This window comes from Strigops habroptila, chromosome W, assembly GCF_004027225.2.
Source record: "Strigops habroptila isolate Jane chromosome W, bStrHab1.2.pri, whole genome shotgun sequence".
Taxonomy (NCBI): Eukaryota; Metazoa; Chordata; class Aves; order Psittaciformes; family Psittacidae; genus Strigops; species Strigops habroptila.
The window spans coordinates 27457637-27478439 of record NC_044301.2 but is presented as its reverse complement, the minus strand read 5'-3'; the positions used below and the strand labels follow the sequence as shown (position 1 = coordinate 27478439).

The window sequence follows — 20803 nt, the reverse complement described above, 5'->3', positions numbered from 1 at the left end:
AATGTGATAGCTTTCTGTTGGGCAAACCTAGGTTTGACTAAAATGCATTCAAAAGCAGTAAAAATACTCCTGCTATTCAACAAGAGAAGCAACCCAAAGTCTGTAAGGTTGTGTCCCTAGATATCATACATACGCCTTTTGAAAATTAATATCTTACAAACTGAGCCATTACTATTACACTTGAATCAGCTCCTTAGTTACAGTTGGTGCAGAATAGCAGTCTGAAGACAATCTGAACAGTCCTTGATCTGTTTCACTGTGTGGTAGCACCTGTGCTTATGCCCCTGCAGTAGGCAGGGTGAGCATATGAATTTGGCAAACAGTCTTTAGTGTTTGTGCTAGTTTATGATGGCATTAACTTTGTAAGAGCATGGTAACAATGTAGTTACACAGTCTTAAAGAATACTGAAATTCTGATATTAGTCTTATGATGAAATAAGACTTTAACTTAATTTGACGTTCAGTGGGGTGTCCCACTAAAGGTGTGGTATGGAATAAATCTCGTATTATAGATCTTGCTAGTCTCCTTTAAGCCCCAAACATGGAATTAATACTGTTTGAGGGCGTAGGACTACATCAGGATCCCTAAAGCAAGGTAAGGACTGAGGAAGCAATTCTTTGACAGGCATCCCAGGGATAGGATGAAAAGGTGGTAATGGTTGCACTGATACTCATCCATTTTCTTAATGTTTAAAACTACTGTTCTGAAGAAGTGATGAGACTATAGATGTCTGAGAATCACAGACTGGTTGAGGTTGGAAGGGACCTCTGGAGGTCATCTGGTCCAACACCCCTGCTCAAGCAGGGCCACCTAGAGCCAGTTGCCCAGGACCATGTCCAGACGGCTTTTGAACATCTCCAAGGAGGGAGACTCTACAAGCTCCCTGGGCAACCTGTAACTGTGCTCAGTCACCCTCACTGTAAAAAAGTATTTCCTTATGATCAGACAAGATTCCTGGAAAAGCTATGAATATGCATGAGTATGCGAAATATATAGCTGCTGTTGGCAAGTATCGGGTGCACTTACCTTTGTGAAATGATTCGCATGTGCACCCAGCACTACACTAAAGAATGCCTGCTTTCTAAAACTCCAAATTCAGTCTTAGAGAGTTTCTCCAACCGACTTTTACGCTAACACCCTCACCTACATAGACAGTCATTTTGTCATAGAAGTTTTTCAAGTTGGTCAAGCATGACTTCCACTTGGTTAATCCATGCTGACTATTCCTGTTGGCTTTCTTGTCCTTCCTGTGCCTGGAAATGGTTTCCAGGATTAGTTGCTCCATCACCTTCCAAGGGATAGAGGTGAGTCTGGCTGGCCTGTAGTTTCCTGGGTCCTCCTCCTTGCCCTTCTTGAAGATAGGAGTGACGTTTGCTTTTCTCCAGTTCTCGGGCACTTCTCCCAGTCTCCATGATGGATCAAAGACTTAGAGTGGCCTTGCAAAATGACATCTGCCAGCTCCCTTAGCGCTCATGGGTGCATCCCATGAGAGCCCATGGACTTATGTATGTCCAGTTTGCTTAAGTATTCCTTGACCTGATCCTGTTGCACCAAAGGTACATCTTCCTTTCTCCAGCCTTTTACCCTGGTCTCAGGGGCCTGGTATCCCTGAAAACCAGTCTTGCTAGTAAAGGCTGAGGCAAAGGTAGCATTAAGTACCTCAACCTTTTTTGTGTCCTGTGTAACCAGGTTCCCTGTCTCACTAAGCAGCAGTGCCACATTTTCCCTAGTCTTCTTTTTGTTACCTGTGTACTTATAGAAGCCCTTCTTGTTGCTTTTGGCATACTTTGCGAAATTCAATTCCCTTTGGGCTTTGTCTTTCCTAATTCCGTATAAGAAAGAGAGACTCAGACAGTTCTTTGTATTCCTCCCAGGTTTCCTGTCCTTGCTTCCACCTTCTGTATACTTCCTGTTTGAGTTTGGCCAGGAAGACATCTAGAGATAATAGCTTATTTATTTATTTATTTTAGAAATAATAAAAATGTAAATTAAGATTCTCAAGTATTATACTGTTCCTGTATTAAATGTCATTATTATATTAAATGCCAGACCTTGTGTATTGAGTCTGGCTCAGATTACTTTCTTCATAGCAGCCTTTCTGGTGTTGTGTTTTGGATTTTTGACCTAACAGTGTTGATAACACTGATGTTTTAACTGTTGCTGAACAGTGCTCGCACAGCATCAAGGCCTGCCTTCTCTCTTTCTTGCTCTGTGCCTGCTTCCCCCCCCCCCCAGCCAGCAGTGAGTAGGCGAGGGTTGGGAAGGGGACACAGCTGGGACAGTTGAACCAAGTTGGCCAAAGATATTGCATACCATATAACGTCATGCTAAACTGTCTTTATCTCAACCCATGGATATTGCCTTTCCGATTCTCTCCCTCATCCTGCCTGGAGTGGGGGGGAAATGATGTTGTAACTGGCTGGGGTCAACCTACCACACCTTGTTCAACTGGTAATTTTTTTAACTTGTTTTTATAGATCACAAGACATTCCAGGCCAACAAACACACACTACTGGCAGTATTGCTACCACATCAATATCAAGCAGCAATACCTTAACACCAACTTCAACAAATAGCAACTCTTTTGGCTTGGGTAAGAATATTTGTCAGGTAACATGGTGGGTATCTTGGTTTCTGTTAAGTATTCCCGGAGCTTTATTCTAATGTAAACAGGTATTTCTCAGGTATTTCTCAGGTTCTGAGCCTGATTGCATTGTCAGTCTTCTCTTTCATGAATAGACACAGAAGTCTATTAATTTAAAAATATTATCTCTTCCCATAGTTAGTGGGTTTTGTTATTCATGCTCTTTTATTGTTTGCTTTCTTTAAAAAAAAAAAACAACAAAAAAACCAAACACCCCCCCCCCCCAAAAAAGGGAAAAACTATGTTAAGCAATTGTTTAAGTTGTAAAGAGTTTTCCAGACTGAGTAGTACTTTCTAAAAATGTAAAACCTTTGTGTTTGCTGAACTCTGCAAAGGAGGAGAATTTAAAGCATTATTAGTGCTTGTTGCATCAGCAAGAAGAGGAGCTCTACTTTTTGTTTAGACTAGAGAGCATGCATCATATTAAGAGATTCCTCGTAGCAGTGGTCTGTCTATAAATGATTATTACAAATGTATTAGAGTTGGGAATTAACTTGAAGCCCTAAAACCTCAAATATCCCTTGTACCTCAGCTCTAGTAAAGTAGAAGAAAAGCTGTTAGTATACAAGTTATATTTCAGATGCAGTTTGGATTTCTAGGTGTCTTCTTATGGAAAGAAGAAAACTCTTAGTGGGTGACTCCTTAACGGCCTTGCAAAGATAGCCACTGTCCATCATGCAAAGAGTTGTGGTCAACAGCTCGATGTCCACCTGGAGATGGGTAATGAGTGGTGTCCCTCAGGGGTCGGTGTTGGGACCGATCTTGTTCAACATCTTTGTCGGTGACACGGACAGTGGGATTGAATGCACCCTCAGCAAGTTTGCCGACGACACCAAGCTGTGTGGTTCGGTTGATACGCTGGAGGGAAGGGATGCCATCCAGAGGGACCTTGACACGCCTGTGATGTGGGCCAATGCCAACCTCATGAAGTTAACCAAGCCAAGTGCAAGGTCCTACACCTGGGTCGGGGCAATCTCAGGCACAGCTACATGTTGGGCAGAGAAGAGATTCAGAGCAGCCCTGTGGAGAAGGACTTGGGGGTGTCGGTCGATGAGAAACTGAACATGAGCCGGCAGTGTGTGCTTGCAGCCCAGAAAGCCAACCATATCCTGGGCTGCGTCAAAAGAAGTGTGACCAGCAGGTCAAAGGAGGTGATCCTGCCTCTCTATTTTGCTCTCGTGAGACCTCACTTGGAGTACTGTGTGCAATTCTGGTGTCCTCAGCATAAGAAGGACATGGAGCTGTTGGAGCAAGTCCAGAGGAGGAGGGCCACGAGGATGATAAGGAGGCTGGAGCACCTCCCGTATGAAGAGAGGCTGAGAAAGTTGGGGCTGTTCAGCCTGGAGAAGAGAAGGCTGCATGGAGACCTCATAGCAGCCTTCCAGTATCTGAAGGGGGCCTACAAGGATGCTGGGGAGGGACTCTTCGTTAGGGACCGTAGTGACAGGACAAGGGGTAACAGGTTCAAACTTAAACAGGGGAAGTTTAGGTTAGATATAAGGAAGAAGTTCTTTACTGTGAGGGTGGTGAGGCACTGGAATGGGTTGCCCAAGGAAGTGGTGAGTGCTCCATCCCTGGCGGTGTTCAAGGCCAGATTGGATGGAGCCTTGGGTGACATGGTTTAGTGTGAGGTGTCCCTGCCCGTGGCAGGGGGGTTGGAACTAGATGATCTTAAGGTCCTTTCCAACCCTAACTCTTCTGTGATAGATTTTCCATTGAGTTTTCATTATTCGTTACATATCTTTATGTATTTTGTACTTAGAAAGAACTTGGATGTGTTTAGAGATATACTAGAAACTGAATGTTACATTTATTTTTTTTTCTTTCCTCTTAAAGGTCGCCTTGGAGGTGTGGCAGGCCTGCGTAGCCTGGGCTTAAATGCATCAAATATTTCAGAGTTACAAAGTCAGATGCAACGACAACTTATGTCCAACCCAGAAATGATGGTTCAGATAATGGAAAATCTATTTGTTCAGAGCATGCTTTCAAATCCTGACCTGATGAGGCAGTTAATTATGGCTAACCCTCAAATGCAGCACCTGATACAGAGAAATCCAGAAATCAGTCACATGCTAAATAATCCAGATATAATGAGGCAGGTATGTAGAAAGATATCTAAGTTCATGACCTTTGATTATACTGTAACTGTGAACAAAAGAGCAAGAACTGGACATTCTTAGGTGAGTGTTGAAATAATGTTGAGGAATTTAGGCTTGTTAGACAATATCTGTAAAAGGTCACTGTAGGAAACTGATGTTTTTATTTCTAGCCACTGGTGTCTGAAATAAGCTGTTAATTAAAAAAAAAAGAAAAGCATCTTGATTTGGCTTTAATCCTAATTTTAAATAGTGTTAGACATTAGTAACTGAGATACTTTTAAATGCTGATGTTTTCACTTTAGAATGGATTTATTTATTTATTTATTATTAATGCAAATTAAATGTTCTGCTTCATTAGACACTAGAACTTGCTAGAAACCCTGCAATGATGCAGGAAATGATGCGAAACCAAGACCGAGCCTTGAGCAACCTTGAAAGTATACCAGGTGGCTACAATGCCTTACGGCGTATGTACACAGATATTCAGGAGCCAATGTTGAATGCAGCACAGGAACAGGTAAGAAATGATTGTAGGGCCACTGAAAGTAAATGGTCCCCCCATCCCCCCCCAAATGAAAGAAGATTAATGTAACTTTTCAAATGTGACCTTGACAAAACTTGATTTCTTGAAGCTTGAAGTCAATGTGTGGCTTGTTCCTATGCTCTTTTAAACCTGAAGGAATAGATTGTTTTGTGATAAAATTGCTGAGGTTGTTCAGAAAAATTAAGAGTGTAGTAACTTCGAACCTAATGGGAAGAAAAAAGACTTTGAAAGTCAGAAGCCACTATGCAAAATATAATTTTACTGTGGTCACAGTACTAGTGTAGTAGCTGTGTTTAAAATGAGGTGTGATTAAATTTCTTTTTTTTGAGATAATGTCTCTTTCAATGTTGGTATCTTTCAGAATATTTACAATGGCTTATTTTAGGACAGTCATTACAATTGATTAAGAGCCATCAACATTTCTCTTCATGTATAATTTTGAAAGGTAACTTGCCATTTCTAGCAGACTTAAAAATAGTCCACTAAAAGATGATATGTGTTTGTTTCCCCTTCTGCAGTTTGGAGATAACCCATTTACTTCCTCAGTAAGCAATGCATCATCAGGAGGGGACAGTCAACCATCTCATACAGAAAATAGAGATCCTTTACCAAATCCCTGGGCACCTCAATACGGCTCTCAGAGTTCCACAAGTACCAGCACCAGTGGTGAGAGCAGTGGCAGTAATAATGTTGGAAATAGCACCTCTGCTTGTATGGGACAGAGCTCAACTATACTGAATTTGGGGCTTGGACTAGGAGGTGTGTCTGTTATTGCAATTGTATATATTTGCAAATATTCGTGAATTTGCTGAAATGATTGTGTTATTAGAAAGAGATGTTTTGATTCAAAGTTTGTATTGATGCTTATTTCCGTAGAACATTTGACTAGTATCAAAGTCCTCTGTAGAAAAACAAACATGAAAAGTAAACCAAGAGTACTAACAATACTTGTGTACTGCCTTAAAATAATAAAATTAGGGAATCTGTACATGAATGATTATTATTTGGTTTTTTGTGTTTTGTTGTGTTTTGGTTTTCCTGTTTGGAGACCACCAGGAAAAGAGCTAATAATGTAGATACTTACTTAGCAGGACTGCTTGTTGGATATGACCTCTGGCTTAACTTGTTTCTAGGACAGATGTATCTATGTAAGCAGAACCACACTGAGATTAAAGGGCTAAAGCTCTTTCAAAAAAATCCCCAACTAAAACCTACATATTTGTATCCCAGTTCTAAGCAGTCTAATTAATTTTATTATAGTAAAGATTTTTGCTAAAACAACCTTTTACTTTTTTTTTTATTTTGAAGTTGGTATGTTCAACACACCAGGAATGCAGAGCTTGTTACAGCAAATAACAGAAAATCCACAACTTATGCAAAATATGTTGTCTGCACCCTATATGAGAAGCATGATGCAGTCATTGAGCCAGAATCCTGATCTTGCAGTACAGGTAAATGCTTTTGGTGTAGCAAAAAAAGAGTTGAATTTATGATACAGTTATATTTTCAGTATAGAATAATTGTGCCAACTTCTCAACAATAACTTGTCTGTTGCGGATTGTCCAGTTTTTAAAGTATGTTAATGCCTGACTTATTGAAATTATTACCTGGTTACCTTTAGCAATCTGTTGCAGTAAGTTTCTTCAATTTGTAGTTGGACATCATGTCAGGCATTCTCTTGTAACAACTTGTAAGTTTGTGTATGTTTCATACAGCCATGTAATTTTGTGGCTTAGCATAAGAACCAGTTAAACAAAACAAATGCTTTGATTATAAATTAAGGTAGATATGCTAGTAAATAAATAACCATCCTAGCTTGGGAGGACAGAAGTGGAGGGGAAGGAGTTGGTCCCATATCTAGCTATTATTCTCATTTTCATTGCTCAGAATAAAAGTGCTGATACTTACTGCTGTTTTATGAATGGTACTGTAGAAGTGCTTTCCAATTTTACTTACAGCAATAATATCCAAAGTAAAATCTTGAATTGAGATAATACTATCTTTTGTATATTAAATACTTAATTGGGAAATATCTCAGGCTTTTTGCAGATGATGTTTACAGGGAAACAATTATATCTGTAGCAGAGGCTGACCAGGAAAGGCTTTTCTTGTTACATAAATGAGGTTGCTTTGGTGAGGATCTGGCAAGGATTCACTTCTAAGGATTCACTTCTAAGGATCATTTCCCCCCCCCCCCCCCCCCCAAAAAAAACAACCCAACCCAACCGACCAACTCCAACCACCAATGAGTTCAGTCACTTCTCTGGGTGGTGGTTCATTTTTTCAGAACTAGTTTTGGCCAAAGGAAAAGTGGGAGATAATTACTCTGAGGTTATCATAGACTATTATCTTGTTATCTGATCATATGTAGTAAATAGTTGTTTTAAAATTCACTCTAGTATTTACTTTTTGATCTGCTGCTTGATCTATGATGTTAAGTATTTTTGTCCCATAGATAATGTTGAATAATCCTTTATTTGCTGGAAATCCTCAACTTCAGGAGCAAATGAGACAACAGCTTCCTACTTTCCTTCAACAAGTAAGATGAGATACTAGGTGCTGTTAATAAATGTCTGAAACTGTGAGCAATATTTGCAATAAACTGGTGCCTTTCCTTGTTTTCGCTTAAAGTGAACATGTATTCTCATTAGCTTTAGGTGCTGAATTGCATCATCCCTTGATAATTAAATGCTTAATTTATCTCTCCATTCCTTTAAAAAGTTAAATCTGGCATTTAGTGGATGTTTTTGTCTGTGACTAGCACAAGTGCTTTAATTTGCTCTTGTATCTTTGCTTAGAAGAAATTGCTTGTTCTTATTGTGCACCAGCCAGAGAAAACCTGTTTCCTACTTGATATCTACATAATTAAAGAAAAAAGATTATTACTTTTCCTGCTACTAAGATAAGGTTTTACAGCAATTTTCTCATACCTCCTCCACCCTGCCCTGATTATTTGGGATAAAGAGACCTTACAGCACGCCTTGAAAGAGGCAAGTCATAGGCTAGTTCAAAAGTGGAGTGGGTTCTGAAGATATTTGCCTGTAAAGATAGCCGTACCACCAGCTTTCCCTCTTAGACTGTTGTGGTTGCAGCCCTAGTATTTGCTTTATCTTAACTGTCACAATGTATACTAGGACTGTGTCCTTAATAGGACTAAGCACAAATTTGTCCAGAAGGATGCTGTGACAGTATCAAAAATGCCTTCCTAAAATCCCCAAAACCTGCATCCACTGCCTTCCCTTCATCCACTAGATGGGTGACCTTATCGTAGAAGGCTATTAAATTAATTAGACAGGAATTTTCCTTTGTGAACCCATGTTGATCATGCCTGATAGATTGCATTGTCCTTTCAATGTCTTTCAATAGCAGCCAGTATGATCTTCTCCATATTTTTCCAGGTACTGAGGTGAGACTAACAGGTCTGTAGTTTCCTGGGTCTTCCCTCATGCGCTTCTTGTAAAGTGGAGTAACAATGGCTAGCTTCCAGTCAGCAGGGACCTCCCCAGGCTCCCAAGACCTTTGGTAGATGACTGAGAGGGGTCCTGCTGCAGCATCCACTAGCTCCTTCAGTATTCTGGGATGAATCCCATCAGGTCCCATGGACTTGTGAACATTCAGCTGATAGAGCTGGTCCCTTGCAATTTCAGTGTCCACCCCTCGATCACGAGCCCATATATATGTTGCATCTCTGCCTTGATGGCCTGAGGCGTCATGGGCCCACCAGGCTAAAATTAATTCACCCTTATGTTGCCAATCTAAATCCATCTGAGCCACTTCAATCTTAGCAGCTTTATCCAACTCTTGGTTGTTCTGGTGTTCCTCAGTGGCCCGACTCTTGGGTACATGAGCATCTACGTGGCGTACCTTCACCACCAGGTTCTGCACCCGGGCAGTGATATCTTGCCACAATGCAGCAGCCCAGATGGGTTTACCTCTGCATTGCCATTTGCCCCGCTTCCATTGCTGCAACCACCCCCATAGTGCATTTGCTACTATCCATGAGTCAGTATAGAGATAAAGTTCTGGTCATTTTGCTTATTCAGCAATGTCCAAGGCCAGCTGGATGGCTTTCACCTCTGCAAACTGACTTGATTCACCCTCTCCTTCAGCAGTTTCTGCAACTTGTTGCAGGGGACTCCATACAGCTGCCTTCCATCTCCGATGCTTTCCCACAATAGGGCAGGACCCATCAGTAAACAAGGCATATTGCTTTTCACTCTCTGACAGTTCATTATATGGTGGGGCCTCTTCAGGACACATCACCTCCTCCTCTGGTGACATCCCAAAATCTTTGCCCTCTGGCCAGTCCATGATAATTAGAATTCCTGGACGACTGGGATTTCCTATTCGAGCTCATTGTGTAATTAGTGCGGCCCACTTACTCCATGTAGCATCAGTTGCATGATGTGTAGAGGACACCCTGCCTTTGAACATCCAGCCCAGCACAGGCAACCGGGGTGCCAGGAGAAGCTGTGCTTCAGTTCCAATCACTTCTAAGGCAGCTCGAACCCCTTCATAGGCTGCCAGTATCTCTTTTTCAGTGGGAGTATAGCTGGCCTCAGATCCTCTGTATCCCCGACTCCAAAAGCCAAGGGGTCGACCTCGAGTCTCCCCTGGAGCTTTCTGCCGGAGGCTCCAGGTAGGACCATTCTCCCCGGCTGCGGTGTAGAGCACATTTTTCCTGTCTTCCCAGTCCAGACTTGTCCAAGGGCTACTGCATGAACTGTCTCTCGTTTAATTTGCTCAAAGGCTTGTTGTTGCTCAGGGCCCCATTTGAAATCATTCTTCTTCCGGGTTGTGTGATAGAGAGGGCTTACAATCAGACTGTAATTTGGGATGTGCATTCTCCAGAACCCCACAACACCTAAGAAAGCTTGTGTTTCTTTCTTATTAGTTCGTGGAGACATTGCTGTTATCTTATTGATCACATCTGTGGGGATCTGGTGACGTCCATCTTGCCATTTTATTCCCAAAATTGAATGTCCTGTGCAGGTCCCTTGACCTTACTCCGTTTTATGGCAAAACCGGCCTTCAGCAGGATTTGGATTATCTTCCTCCCTTTCTCAAAAACTTCTTCCGCTGTATCGCCCCACACGATAATGTCATCACTGTATTGCAGGTGTTCTGGAGCTTGCCCCTGTTCCAGTGCAGTCTGGATCAGTCCATGGCAGATGGTAGGGCTGTGTTTCCACCCCTGGGGCAGTTGATTCCAAGTGTACTGGACACCCCTCCAAGTAAAAGTGAACTGTGGCCTGCATTCTGCTGCCAAACCGATTGAGATAAATGCATTGGCAATATCAATTGTGGCATACCACTTGGCTGCCTTTGACTCCAGTTCATATTGAAGATCTAGCATGTCTGGTATGGCAGCACTCAATGGTGGTGTGACTTCATTCAGGCCACGATAGTCTACTGTTAGTCTCCATTCTCCGTTAGACTTTCGCACTGGCCACATGGGGCTATTAAGGGGTGAGCGGGTCCCTGTTGATCACTCCTTGGCTCTCCAGTCTGCGGATCAGCTTATGGATGGGAATCAGGGAGTCTCGGTTGGTGCGATATTGCCGCCAGTGCACTGTTGTGGTCGCGATTGGCACTTGTTGTTCTTCGACCTTCAGCAACCCCACAACAAAAGGATCCTCTGAGAGACCAGGCAAGGTGGACAGCTGCTTAATTTCCTCTGTCTCCAAGGCAGCTATACCAAAAGCCCATCTATACCCTTTTGGGTCACTGAAGTACCCTCTCCTGAGAAAGGCTATGCCAAGGATGCATGGATCCCCTGGACCAGTCACCATGGGGTGCTTTTGCCACTCCTTCCCAGTCAGGCTGATTTCAGCCTCCAGTACAGTCAACTCTTGGGATCCTCCTGACACTCCAGAAATACAAATGTGTTCCACCCCTTGATAGCTTGATGGCATCAGGGTACACTGTGCACCAGTATCTACTAGAGCCTTATACTCCTGTGGGACTGATGTGCCAGGCCATCTGATCCACACAGTCCAGCAAACCCGATTGTCCCTCTCCTCCACCTGGCTGGAGGCAGGGCCCCTCTAATAGTGATCATAAAATTCTCCACTTATGTCTTGTAGAAAGGGATTAGTATTCCTTATCACAGGAGGTGGAGTAAAATCAGCTCTTCCACTCCATCTGGGAAGCTGCTCACCAAAGACTGGAGCAGCACCTTTCTTGGGAGGATGATCCTTGACCGTTGTTTTCCTCTTCAGTTCACGCAACTGTTCCTCGAGGACTGAGGTAGGTTTTCCATCCCACTTTCTCATGTCTTCTCCGTGATCCCGCAGGTAAAACCATAGGGTGGCCTGTGGTGTGTACCTCCTATATCTTCTCTCTTGGGCACTAGGGCACTTACTGTTTATAGGCATGAGTTGGTACGGTTGTATTCCCAGCATCTGGCCTACAATAGATCATCTCTAGAATGGTTGATTCCCTCAGGGACTGGATGCCTCTCTCTGTTGTGGTCCACTTGGCTAAGCGACATATAACATTGTCTTTGTAGGGAAACCTTTCCTTGACAGCTGCCAAGAGCTGCCCCCAAAGGCTGAGGGCTCATTTCTCTTTTGCAATTGCTTTGTCAATTCCTCCTTCCCTAGCAAGTGATTCAAGATGCTTAGCTTCTCTACTTTCTAGTTCATGACTATCAATCAGCCCCATTGTCCCAGCATCGGAGCAACCAGGTGATGATGTGCTCCCCTGGAAGAGAGCTGAAATTTTTTCACATATTCCGCAGCTTGGTCGAGATCCAGGATTGAGAAGTCACGTCTTCTTCCTCTGATTCATGTATTTATAACTCTTGTTCAGATGCCGTCTTCTGTAATAAGTGCATTGGGTCTTCATTTTTCTTCACTGCACGGATTGCTTTTTGTGGCTGTCATTTGCTTTTTCCCCTTGCTTTCACAGGCAACCGATATTGGCACGGATTGGTCCCTTGGTTTAGCTGCAGTGTCTGTCACTGTGGTTGGAGTGGCTGCAGTGTCTGTTTTTGGGGTTGGCATAGCTGTTGTGCTTGGGGGTTGAGTAGCTGTGTTGTCTGTTGCTTTGCCATCAAATCCAGAGACATCTTTTTCCCTTTGAAGTTGCTGGATAGTGTTGAGCAGGGCTCTGTAGGCGTATGCCAAGCTCCAGCACATTGCCATGATTTGTCCCTCTCTGGTATTGCCAGAATGACAGCACACCTCGTTTAAGTGCTTTACTAGTTTTTCCGGATGTTGCACTTGTTCAGTGGTGAAGTTCCAAAGCACTGGAGGGTCCCACGGGCCTGGATACTCGCCCATACTATCCCACACACCCTGCCACTCATGACTGTCCAGCCTCAAGAAAATCTCTTGGTGGTCCTCCTATATGATTGTCGAACCCTAGACCAGACCCGAGCCTGACCCTGCTTAACTTTTGAGATCAGATGAAATAGGGTGTTCCCAGGGTGGGATGGCTGTGGGTAAAACACACATCGTATATGTAGCAACATGCTGATCCCCAGCACAAGCAGCAGGCAGGTCTGAAAGGTATTCAAAGGCCATCCAAAACTTTTAGATTTCTCAAATGCTGCTGTAAATAGCCCAGTGGGGGAGCAGGGGGTGTGAGGGAATGTCTCCTTCATAGGTTGACCTCCTGAGGAGAAGAAGAGAACATGTGTAATTGATAAAAAATTCCATTATATGCCTCCCTAAGCATAGAGGTGATGACCACCCTGGGAACGCAAGCCAGACCAGTTTCATGATCAATGAGTCTACTGTATTACAAGTCATTACAATCAAGTACAGTGAAACAATAACCTTAGCCCAGGCACCCAGCTCATAAACACCTGTCCTGGGTTCAGCAGTAGCCGTCATTTTTCTCCTTCTTATTAGCTGGTGCAGTGCTGTGTTTTCGACTTTAGTCTGGGAACAGCGCTGATAACACCCATGGTTTTAGTTCTTGCTAAGTAATGTTTACTCAGATCAAGGACTTTTCAGTCTCATGCTCTGCCAGTGAGGAGGGGAAGCCGGGAAGAAGCAGAGACAGGACACCTGACCCAAACTAGCCAAAGGGGTATTCCATACCACAGCATGTCATGCCCAGTATATAAACTGGGGGGAGATACCCAGAAGGCCCAGATCGCTGCTCGGGTCGGGGTGGGTATCGGTCGGCAGGTGGTGAGCAATTGTATTCTCTCCCCTTGTTATTTCCCTTAGCATTATTATTATTATTGGTGGTGGTAGTAGTGGTTTTGTATTATACCTTACTTACTGGACTGCTTTTATCTCAACCCTTGGGATTTACATTTTTTCAATTCTCCTCCCCATCCTTCCGGGAGGGGGGGGGAGGAAGAATGGGGTGTGGGGGGAGTGAGCAAGCGGCTGCGTGGTTCTGAGTTACTGGCTGGGCTTAAACCACGACAACACTAAATACTGGCTCTAAGTAAGGTATGACATGCTTAAACGCCAAGACCAAGCACAACAACTCTGAGAGCAAATAATAAACATTGTGATGAGTGACTCTTAATCCAAAACAATGAATGCTTATCAATATGCCTAGATACTCGCCCATACTATCCCACACACCCTGCCACTCATGACTGTCCAGCCTCGGGGAAAATCTCCTGGTGGTCCTCCTATATTGTCATCTAACCCTAGACTAGACTTGAACCCGATACTGCTTAACATTCGAGATTGCAGCAGGAGGGCCAGGAGACCTCCATGGATGGACAAGGAGCTGCTGAGGAAACTTAGAGGGGAAAAAAGAAGCTTATAGAAGGTGGAAGCGAGGACAGGCGGCCTGGGAAGAATATAGGAGCATTGCCCGGGAAGCTAGGGACCAGGTTAGGAAAGATAAGGCCCAGTTAGAATTAAATCTGCAAGGGATGGCAAAGATAACAGGAAAGGATTCTATAGATAGGTACGTAGCAAATAAAAGACAGACTAGGGACAACGTGGGCCCTCTCCGGAAGCTATCGGGAGAACTGGCTATCATGGATTTGGAGAAGGCTGAGGTTTTCAATGACTTCTTTGCTTCAGTCTTCACTTGCAATTGCTCTGACCACACCACCCAAGTCTTGGAAAGCAGATGCAGGGACTGTGAAAATGAAGACCTTAGGCCCACTGTAGGAGAGGATCAGGTTCGAGATCATCTTAAGAACCTGAACGTGCACAAGTCCATGGGACCTGATGAAATCCATCCATGGGTCCTGAAGGAGCTGGTGAATGAAGTTGCTAAGCCACTGTCCATCATATTCGAAAAATCGTGGCAGTCAGGTGAAGTTCCTGATGACTGGAAGAAGGGTAATATAACACCCCATTTTCAAGAAGGGGAAGGTGGAAGACCCGGGGAACTACAGACCAGTCAGCCTCATCTCTGTGCCTGGCAAAATGTTGGAGCACTTCCTCCTGGAAAGCATGCTAAGGCACATGAAAAACAACGAGGTGGTTAATGACAGCCACCATGGCTTCACTAAGGGCAATTCCTGCCTGACCAATTCGGTGGCCTTCTATGATGGAGCCACGGAACTGATGGACAAGGGGCAGAGCAGTTGACATCATCTACCTGGACTTGTGCAAAGCGTTCAACACTGTCCCACACGACATCCTTGTCTCTAAATTGGAGAGACATCAATTTGATAAATGGACCACTCGGTGGATAAAGGACTGGCTGGATGGCCGCACATAAAGAGTTGTTGTAAATGGCTCGATGTCCAGTTGGAAACCTGTAACAAGTGGTGTCCCTCAGGGATCGGTGTTGGGACCGGTCCTGTTCAACATCTTTGTCGGCCACGAGGGCCACGAGGATGATAAGAGGGCTGGAGCACCTCCCGTATGAAGAGAGGCTGAGAAAGTTGGGGCTGTTCAGCCTGGAGAAGAGAAAGCTGCATGGAGACCTCATAGCAGCCTTCCAGTATCTGAAGGGGGCCTACAGGGATGCTGGGGAGGGACTCTTCGTTAGGGGCTGTAGTGGTAGGACAAGGGGTAATGGCTTCAAACTTAAATAGGGGAAGTTTAGGTTAGATATAAGGAAGAAGTTCTTTACAGTGAAGGTGGTGAAGCACTGGAATGGGTTGCCCAGGGAGGTTGTGAATGCTCCATCCCTGGCAGTGTTCAAGGCCAGGTTGGACAGAGCCTTGGGTGACATGGTTTAGTGTGAGGTGTCCCTGCCCATGGTAGGGGGGTTGGAACTAGATGATCTTAAGGTCCTTTCCAACCCTTACTATTCTATGATTCTATGATCAGACGAAATAGGGTGTTCCCAGGGTAGGATGGCCGTGGGTAAAACACACTCTGTATGTGTGCCAACATGCTGATCCCCAGCACAAGCAGCAGGCAGGTCTCAAGGGTATTCAAAGGCCATCCAAAACCTTTAGAACTCTCAAATGCTGTTGTAAATAGCCTGGTGGGGGAGTGGGGGGTGTAGGGGAATGCCTCCTTCATAGGTTGACCCCCCAAGGAAAAAGAAAAGATATGTAATTGCTAAAAAATATCATTATATACCTCCCAAATTATAGAGGTGATGACCACACTGGGAATGCAAGCCAGACCAGTTTCATGATCAATGAGTCTATTGTAGTACAAGTCATTACCATGAAGTACAGTGAAACAATAACCTTAGCCCAGGCCCCCCAGCCGATAAACACTAAAACAGTAAATACTGGCTCTAAGTAAGATATGACATGCTTAAACTCTGAGACCAAGCACAACAACTCCGAGAGCAAATAATAAATGTGATGAGTGACTGTTAATCCAAAACAATGAATGCTTATCAAAAAAAGCCTACAGCACCTGGGATTCCCAGGCCGTGTCCTATCCAAGTACTAACCAGTGCGCAAGCACTGAGGTCATTCAGGAAACACAATGAGGAAGACTATCGATGACCACCAAAGACCCCCACTCAGCAAGAAAGCGCATACATAATTAGGATGCAAATATTATAATTAGTTCCTGGAAAAGCTATGAATATGCATGAGTATGCTAAATATATAGCCACTGTCTGCAAGTATCGGGTGCACTCACCTTTGCGAAATGATTCGCGTGTGTGCCCAGCGCTGCACTAAAGAATGCCTGCTTTCTAAAACTCCAAATTCAGTCTTAGAGAGTTTCTCTGACCGACTTTTACGGTAATAAACCGAGCCTTAACCTTAAGCTTAACCTTAATTTGTGCAGTTATTTATATCAATAAGTGCTTTTGCAGCAGAAGGAATTTGGTCTAGTTACCAAGTGAGTGCTGCTGAGATTAATCAGCCTGTCTGCTATTTGAAGCAGGTCTGGCTACCAAAACTTCTAACTTAACAAATAACTTGTCACTTACAGGTGGTATCTATAAGCAGAGGTGAGCATAAGGCATTCGTTTTAGTTTTGTATCTAAAATACTCTGAGTTTTAGACTTGTGGTTTAAACCCAGCTGGCAACTAAATACGATGCAGCTGCTCACTCACCCTTCCCCCTTCCCTCCCCCAGGTGGGATAGGGATGAGAATTGAAAGAATATAAAACCCTTGGGTTGTGATAAGAACAGTTTAATAATTGAAATAAAAGTAAAATACAATACTGCTACTAATAATAAAAAGGGAAATAACAAGGAGACATAAAACTAAAAGGGGAAAGGAAAACAAACAAATAAACACAAGTGATGCACAATACAATTGCTCACCACATGCTTACTGATACCTAGCCTGACCCAAGCAGTGATCTTATCGCTTCCAGGTAACTCCCCCCAGTTTATATCCTGAGCATGACATGCTGTGGTATGGAATATCCCTTTGGCTAGTTTGGGTCAGGTGTCCTTTCTCTGCTCCCTCCTGGCTTCTTGTGCCCCTCCTCACTGGCAGAGCATGAGAGACTGGAAAATCCTTGACTAGGGTAAGGGCTACTTAGCAACAACTAAAACATGGGTGTGTTATCAACATTATTCTCAGATGAAAGCCAAAACACAGCACTTTACCAGCTACTAGGAAGAAATTAACTCTATCCCAGCCACAACCAGGACAGTATCAAAATCAAAAGTATGTCTTTTGTCTGTGGATGCAAAAGCTAGTTTTGAGTTCAATATATAATTGCAGTAGAATGAGGGTCCTTCAATATTATATGTTTACTGTTATGTTTTGCAGAGTATTTGTATGTCTGTAGGTGTTGACGGCACTATAGATATGAACAGATGCAGAAATTATCATGATCAAATAGCTGTAGTCTGAATTTAACTGGAAAAAGATGTTTTACAACTTTCTGTATTAGATACATACTAGTCAGGTTTCACTGTATTCAGCCCTGTTGCTTACCAGTAATATGATAGAGGAGACTAATTTAGAATTACATTGAACTAATACACTCTTATGGCTTTGGAAGTCTACTAGAAGTAGTAATGGGAAATATTTTCCTTATGTTCTCTTTATTTAAAAGGAGTCTAGAGAGCTTGTTGATTACCTCCTGTGAAAGTTGAGGAACAGCAAGTTCTGAAAAAACATCAGACTCTATAAAACATCTAGTGATAAAGATTAACTATGAATTTCTGTATATTATTCAATTATGAGTTTCTCTCCTGGTTTTAGATGCAGAATCCTGACACATTATCAGCTATTTCCAACCCTAGAGCAATGCAGGCTTTGCTTACAGATTCAGCAGGGCTTGCAGACACTAGCAGTGGAAGCTCTGGGACTTATACCAGGGTAAGAATTGGTCATAAAAATTTATACAAGAAATTTTCTCATTTGTTTGGGGTGTTCTGGTTTGGTTTTTTTTTTTTTCCTCCAGCTTTTTGTCTTTCTTTGTCTAAGTAATGATGGCTATGGTCTTCATTTTGGTGCTTTACCTAAGTTGTCATCCATTTTTTGTTTGACATTTTTCATTTAGTAATTACATATAATGGGAAGAGACATTACAGCTAAACCATTTTCTATGTTAGTGATGTATTTCTCTTTGTCATTTGTGCAGACTCAATCCTGGTTTAGGTGGATTGGGAAGCACTGGGGTTCCTACAGGGTCTGCTGTACCTAGTTCTGTTCCCAGTGAAAATTCAAGTCCAATATCAGGGGCTGCTGAACTTGGTCACCAGCAGTTTGTCCAACAAATGTTGCAGGCACTTGCTGGTGCAAATGCTCAGGTAAAGGAGATCACTGTATTCTACTGCGGGGTGGTTGTTGGGTTTGGGTGGTTGTTGGGTTTTGGGTTTGGTTTTCTTTTTTTGTTTTGTTTTTTTGTTTTGGTTCTTGGGGTTTATTTTTGGTTGGTTGGTTTTGTTTGTTTGTTTGTTTGTTTAAATATCCAATCCCCCCCCAGCCAATGCTTCTGGTCAAAGGAGAGCAGGGGAAGCTTAAAAGTGATGTTCTAGCTGTGCAAATAAATGCTGGAAAAACATCACATTTGAGTAAAAGTGGCCTCTGAATGGTTGATTGCCATACACCTATCTTGATACCCTTGAGTTTCTGAAATGCCTGGAAAGAAGCAGATTAAGGTGTTAAAGGGAAGACTGGTTCCCTGGCAAGTGAAATGTGGGCTTGGACAAGGAAAGAACAAGCGTACTGAACATCATTATTTCTGTACTTTGTGTTGCTGGTTGTTACTCTGTAGCTGACAGCTCAGGTTATTTGGTGGCCTGAACTTGTAGCATGCTTCCCTGACATCCTGCAGGTCCAGACTGCACAGTGTATATTGCGTTAACGTACCAAGTGGGATTCAGGCTTTCTGGAGAGCTCAAGAAGTCAAGTAAAGGTGGCAGCTTTGCAGGTAAATGTAGGATGGTGAGCAAGACTGGCTTTAAAGGGAGCACATCCATAACAGTGGAGAGGTATCTCAAGAGTGCTGTGTGAAACAGCACCATTATACTGTGGTACATATCCAGTATAATGGCAGACTCCTGGTAAAACAAACAGTCCTGCTCTTACTTCCTCTTTTACCACAGAATAAGGCAGTTCAGCTTGCTGATCTGACAGGAAGATGTTATTTTATGTAACCATGAGAAAGTGGTGGTAGGCATAGCCATAGGAAACCATGTTCCCATAGAAATTTTTATCCTGTCAGATCTTATGCTACTAATTCAGTATTCTGTTTAGTTTTGCTTGGGGGAAGCAGATGGAAGGGGGATGTTTGAATTTCAGCCAGTATATTTGCATTTTATTAGTTTGGAAGTATATGCAGTTTTTAAATACTGGTAGGAATTTCTCAATGGATGAAACTAAGTAGAACAAAAGGAAAATTAGCAGTAGCTGCAAAAATCTTGTGTTGATATGTAAGCTCTATCACCCATTTAAAAAAGTGGCTTCTCAGTATTACTCTGACCCTATATACCTAAAGCATATTATTTTAATCTAATTGTTCTGTTTCAAAAATGCATCCGAGTTGAAGATCATACAACTGAAATTATTGAGAATTTTGCCATTGGTTTAAGCAATTTATTTGAGCAAGATCAACTCATAAAGCACAGCTGTCACTTTGCCTTAGGCTGAAGTTTTTCTAACTAGAATTTTGGTAAATTTAGTCAGCATATACTTGGAGCATTAAAGAGGTACCTTTTATGTCAGGGGAAAAAAAAAAGCCTACCACATTCATTGTTGCCAGCAGTGAAATTCTCAAAATCCCACTGTCCCACATTACTAGATTAGACTCTTTAATGAAAGGGGAAAAAAAGTAAAAAAAAGTCTGCATGTCTACATGTACATCTTTAAGAAACTGTTCTTGGGACACATTTATCAGATTTAATTGTTCCTTTTTTATCAAACCAGCAGCTGCTCTTGTAGTTAAAAAATGTCACATAAGTGAAGATACTCTTAAAATTTGATGCTAATCTGACTTGTTTGATCAATAATTCAATTGTGAATGAAATTTGTCATAGACTAGCTTGGGGAACTTGAAAAAGATGCATTCAGAAATTAATAAAGACAAGAAGTAGTTCAGAAACATTTTAAATCCTGTACTTTGCCAAATGTTTATTATGCTTTTATAGCTTGAGATATTTCTTCTTAGCAGTTACAAAATCCAGAAGTTAGATTTCAGCAACAACTGGAGCAGCTGAGTGCAATGGGCTTTTTGAACCATGAAGCAAACTTACAAGCTCTAATAGCAACAGGAGGAGATATCAGTGCAGCTATTGAAAGGCTGCTTGGTGCTCAGCCTTCATAGCAGTGTTTCTTTAACTCAAAAAAATGTATTTTATTTTTTATAACAGCTCTTAAATCTTTAAAATAGTTGCTTTATTTCATTCTGACTCTTGGGATTATCTTGTTATAACTAAAATCAGTCATGCATTTTAAGGTCAAGTGCAGTAGCTTTCTTCAAATAGGAAATTGATGCATTTTCACTCAGTTGTTGCATGCATCGCTTTTGTTCTTCATTATTTCTTAAGTTTTTGAAACAATACCGGCTTTCACAGTTAGTTGAGCAGGTTTTGTCTGACTCTACAGCTGTCCAATTTATTTACTACTAAACCATTAGCCTTCAGTAGTAATTTATGTAGGATACAAATTAAAAAAGAAACAATTGAAGGCTATAATTTGTGGGTACCAGTGCTGCTTATGGTGATTTTGGCATGTATTTTTTTTGCTAGCAAAAT

The 20803-nt window shown here is 42.5% G+C and overlaps 1 protein-coding gene across 1 annotated transcript in view; it reads left to right on the top strand.

Annotated features, from left to right (window-relative positions):
* Positions 1-20373, top strand: part of LOC115619183 (ubiquilin-1-like) — a 41669-nt gene extending 21296 nt beyond the window's left edge. The window contains 10 exon segments of the mRNA XM_030511231.1: positions 2479-2594; positions 4482-4744; positions 5103-5261; positions 5807-6047; positions 6597-6739; positions 7744-7827; positions 17808-17864; positions 17866-17924; positions 18190-18358; positions 20221-20373. Coding sequence (XP_030367091.1) covers positions 2479-2594; positions 4482-4744; positions 5103-5261; positions 5807-6047; positions 6597-6739; positions 7744-7827; positions 17808-17864; positions 17866-17924; positions 18190-18358; positions 20221-20373 — 1444 coding nt within the window.
* Positions 20374-20803: the final 430 nt, after the last annotated feature.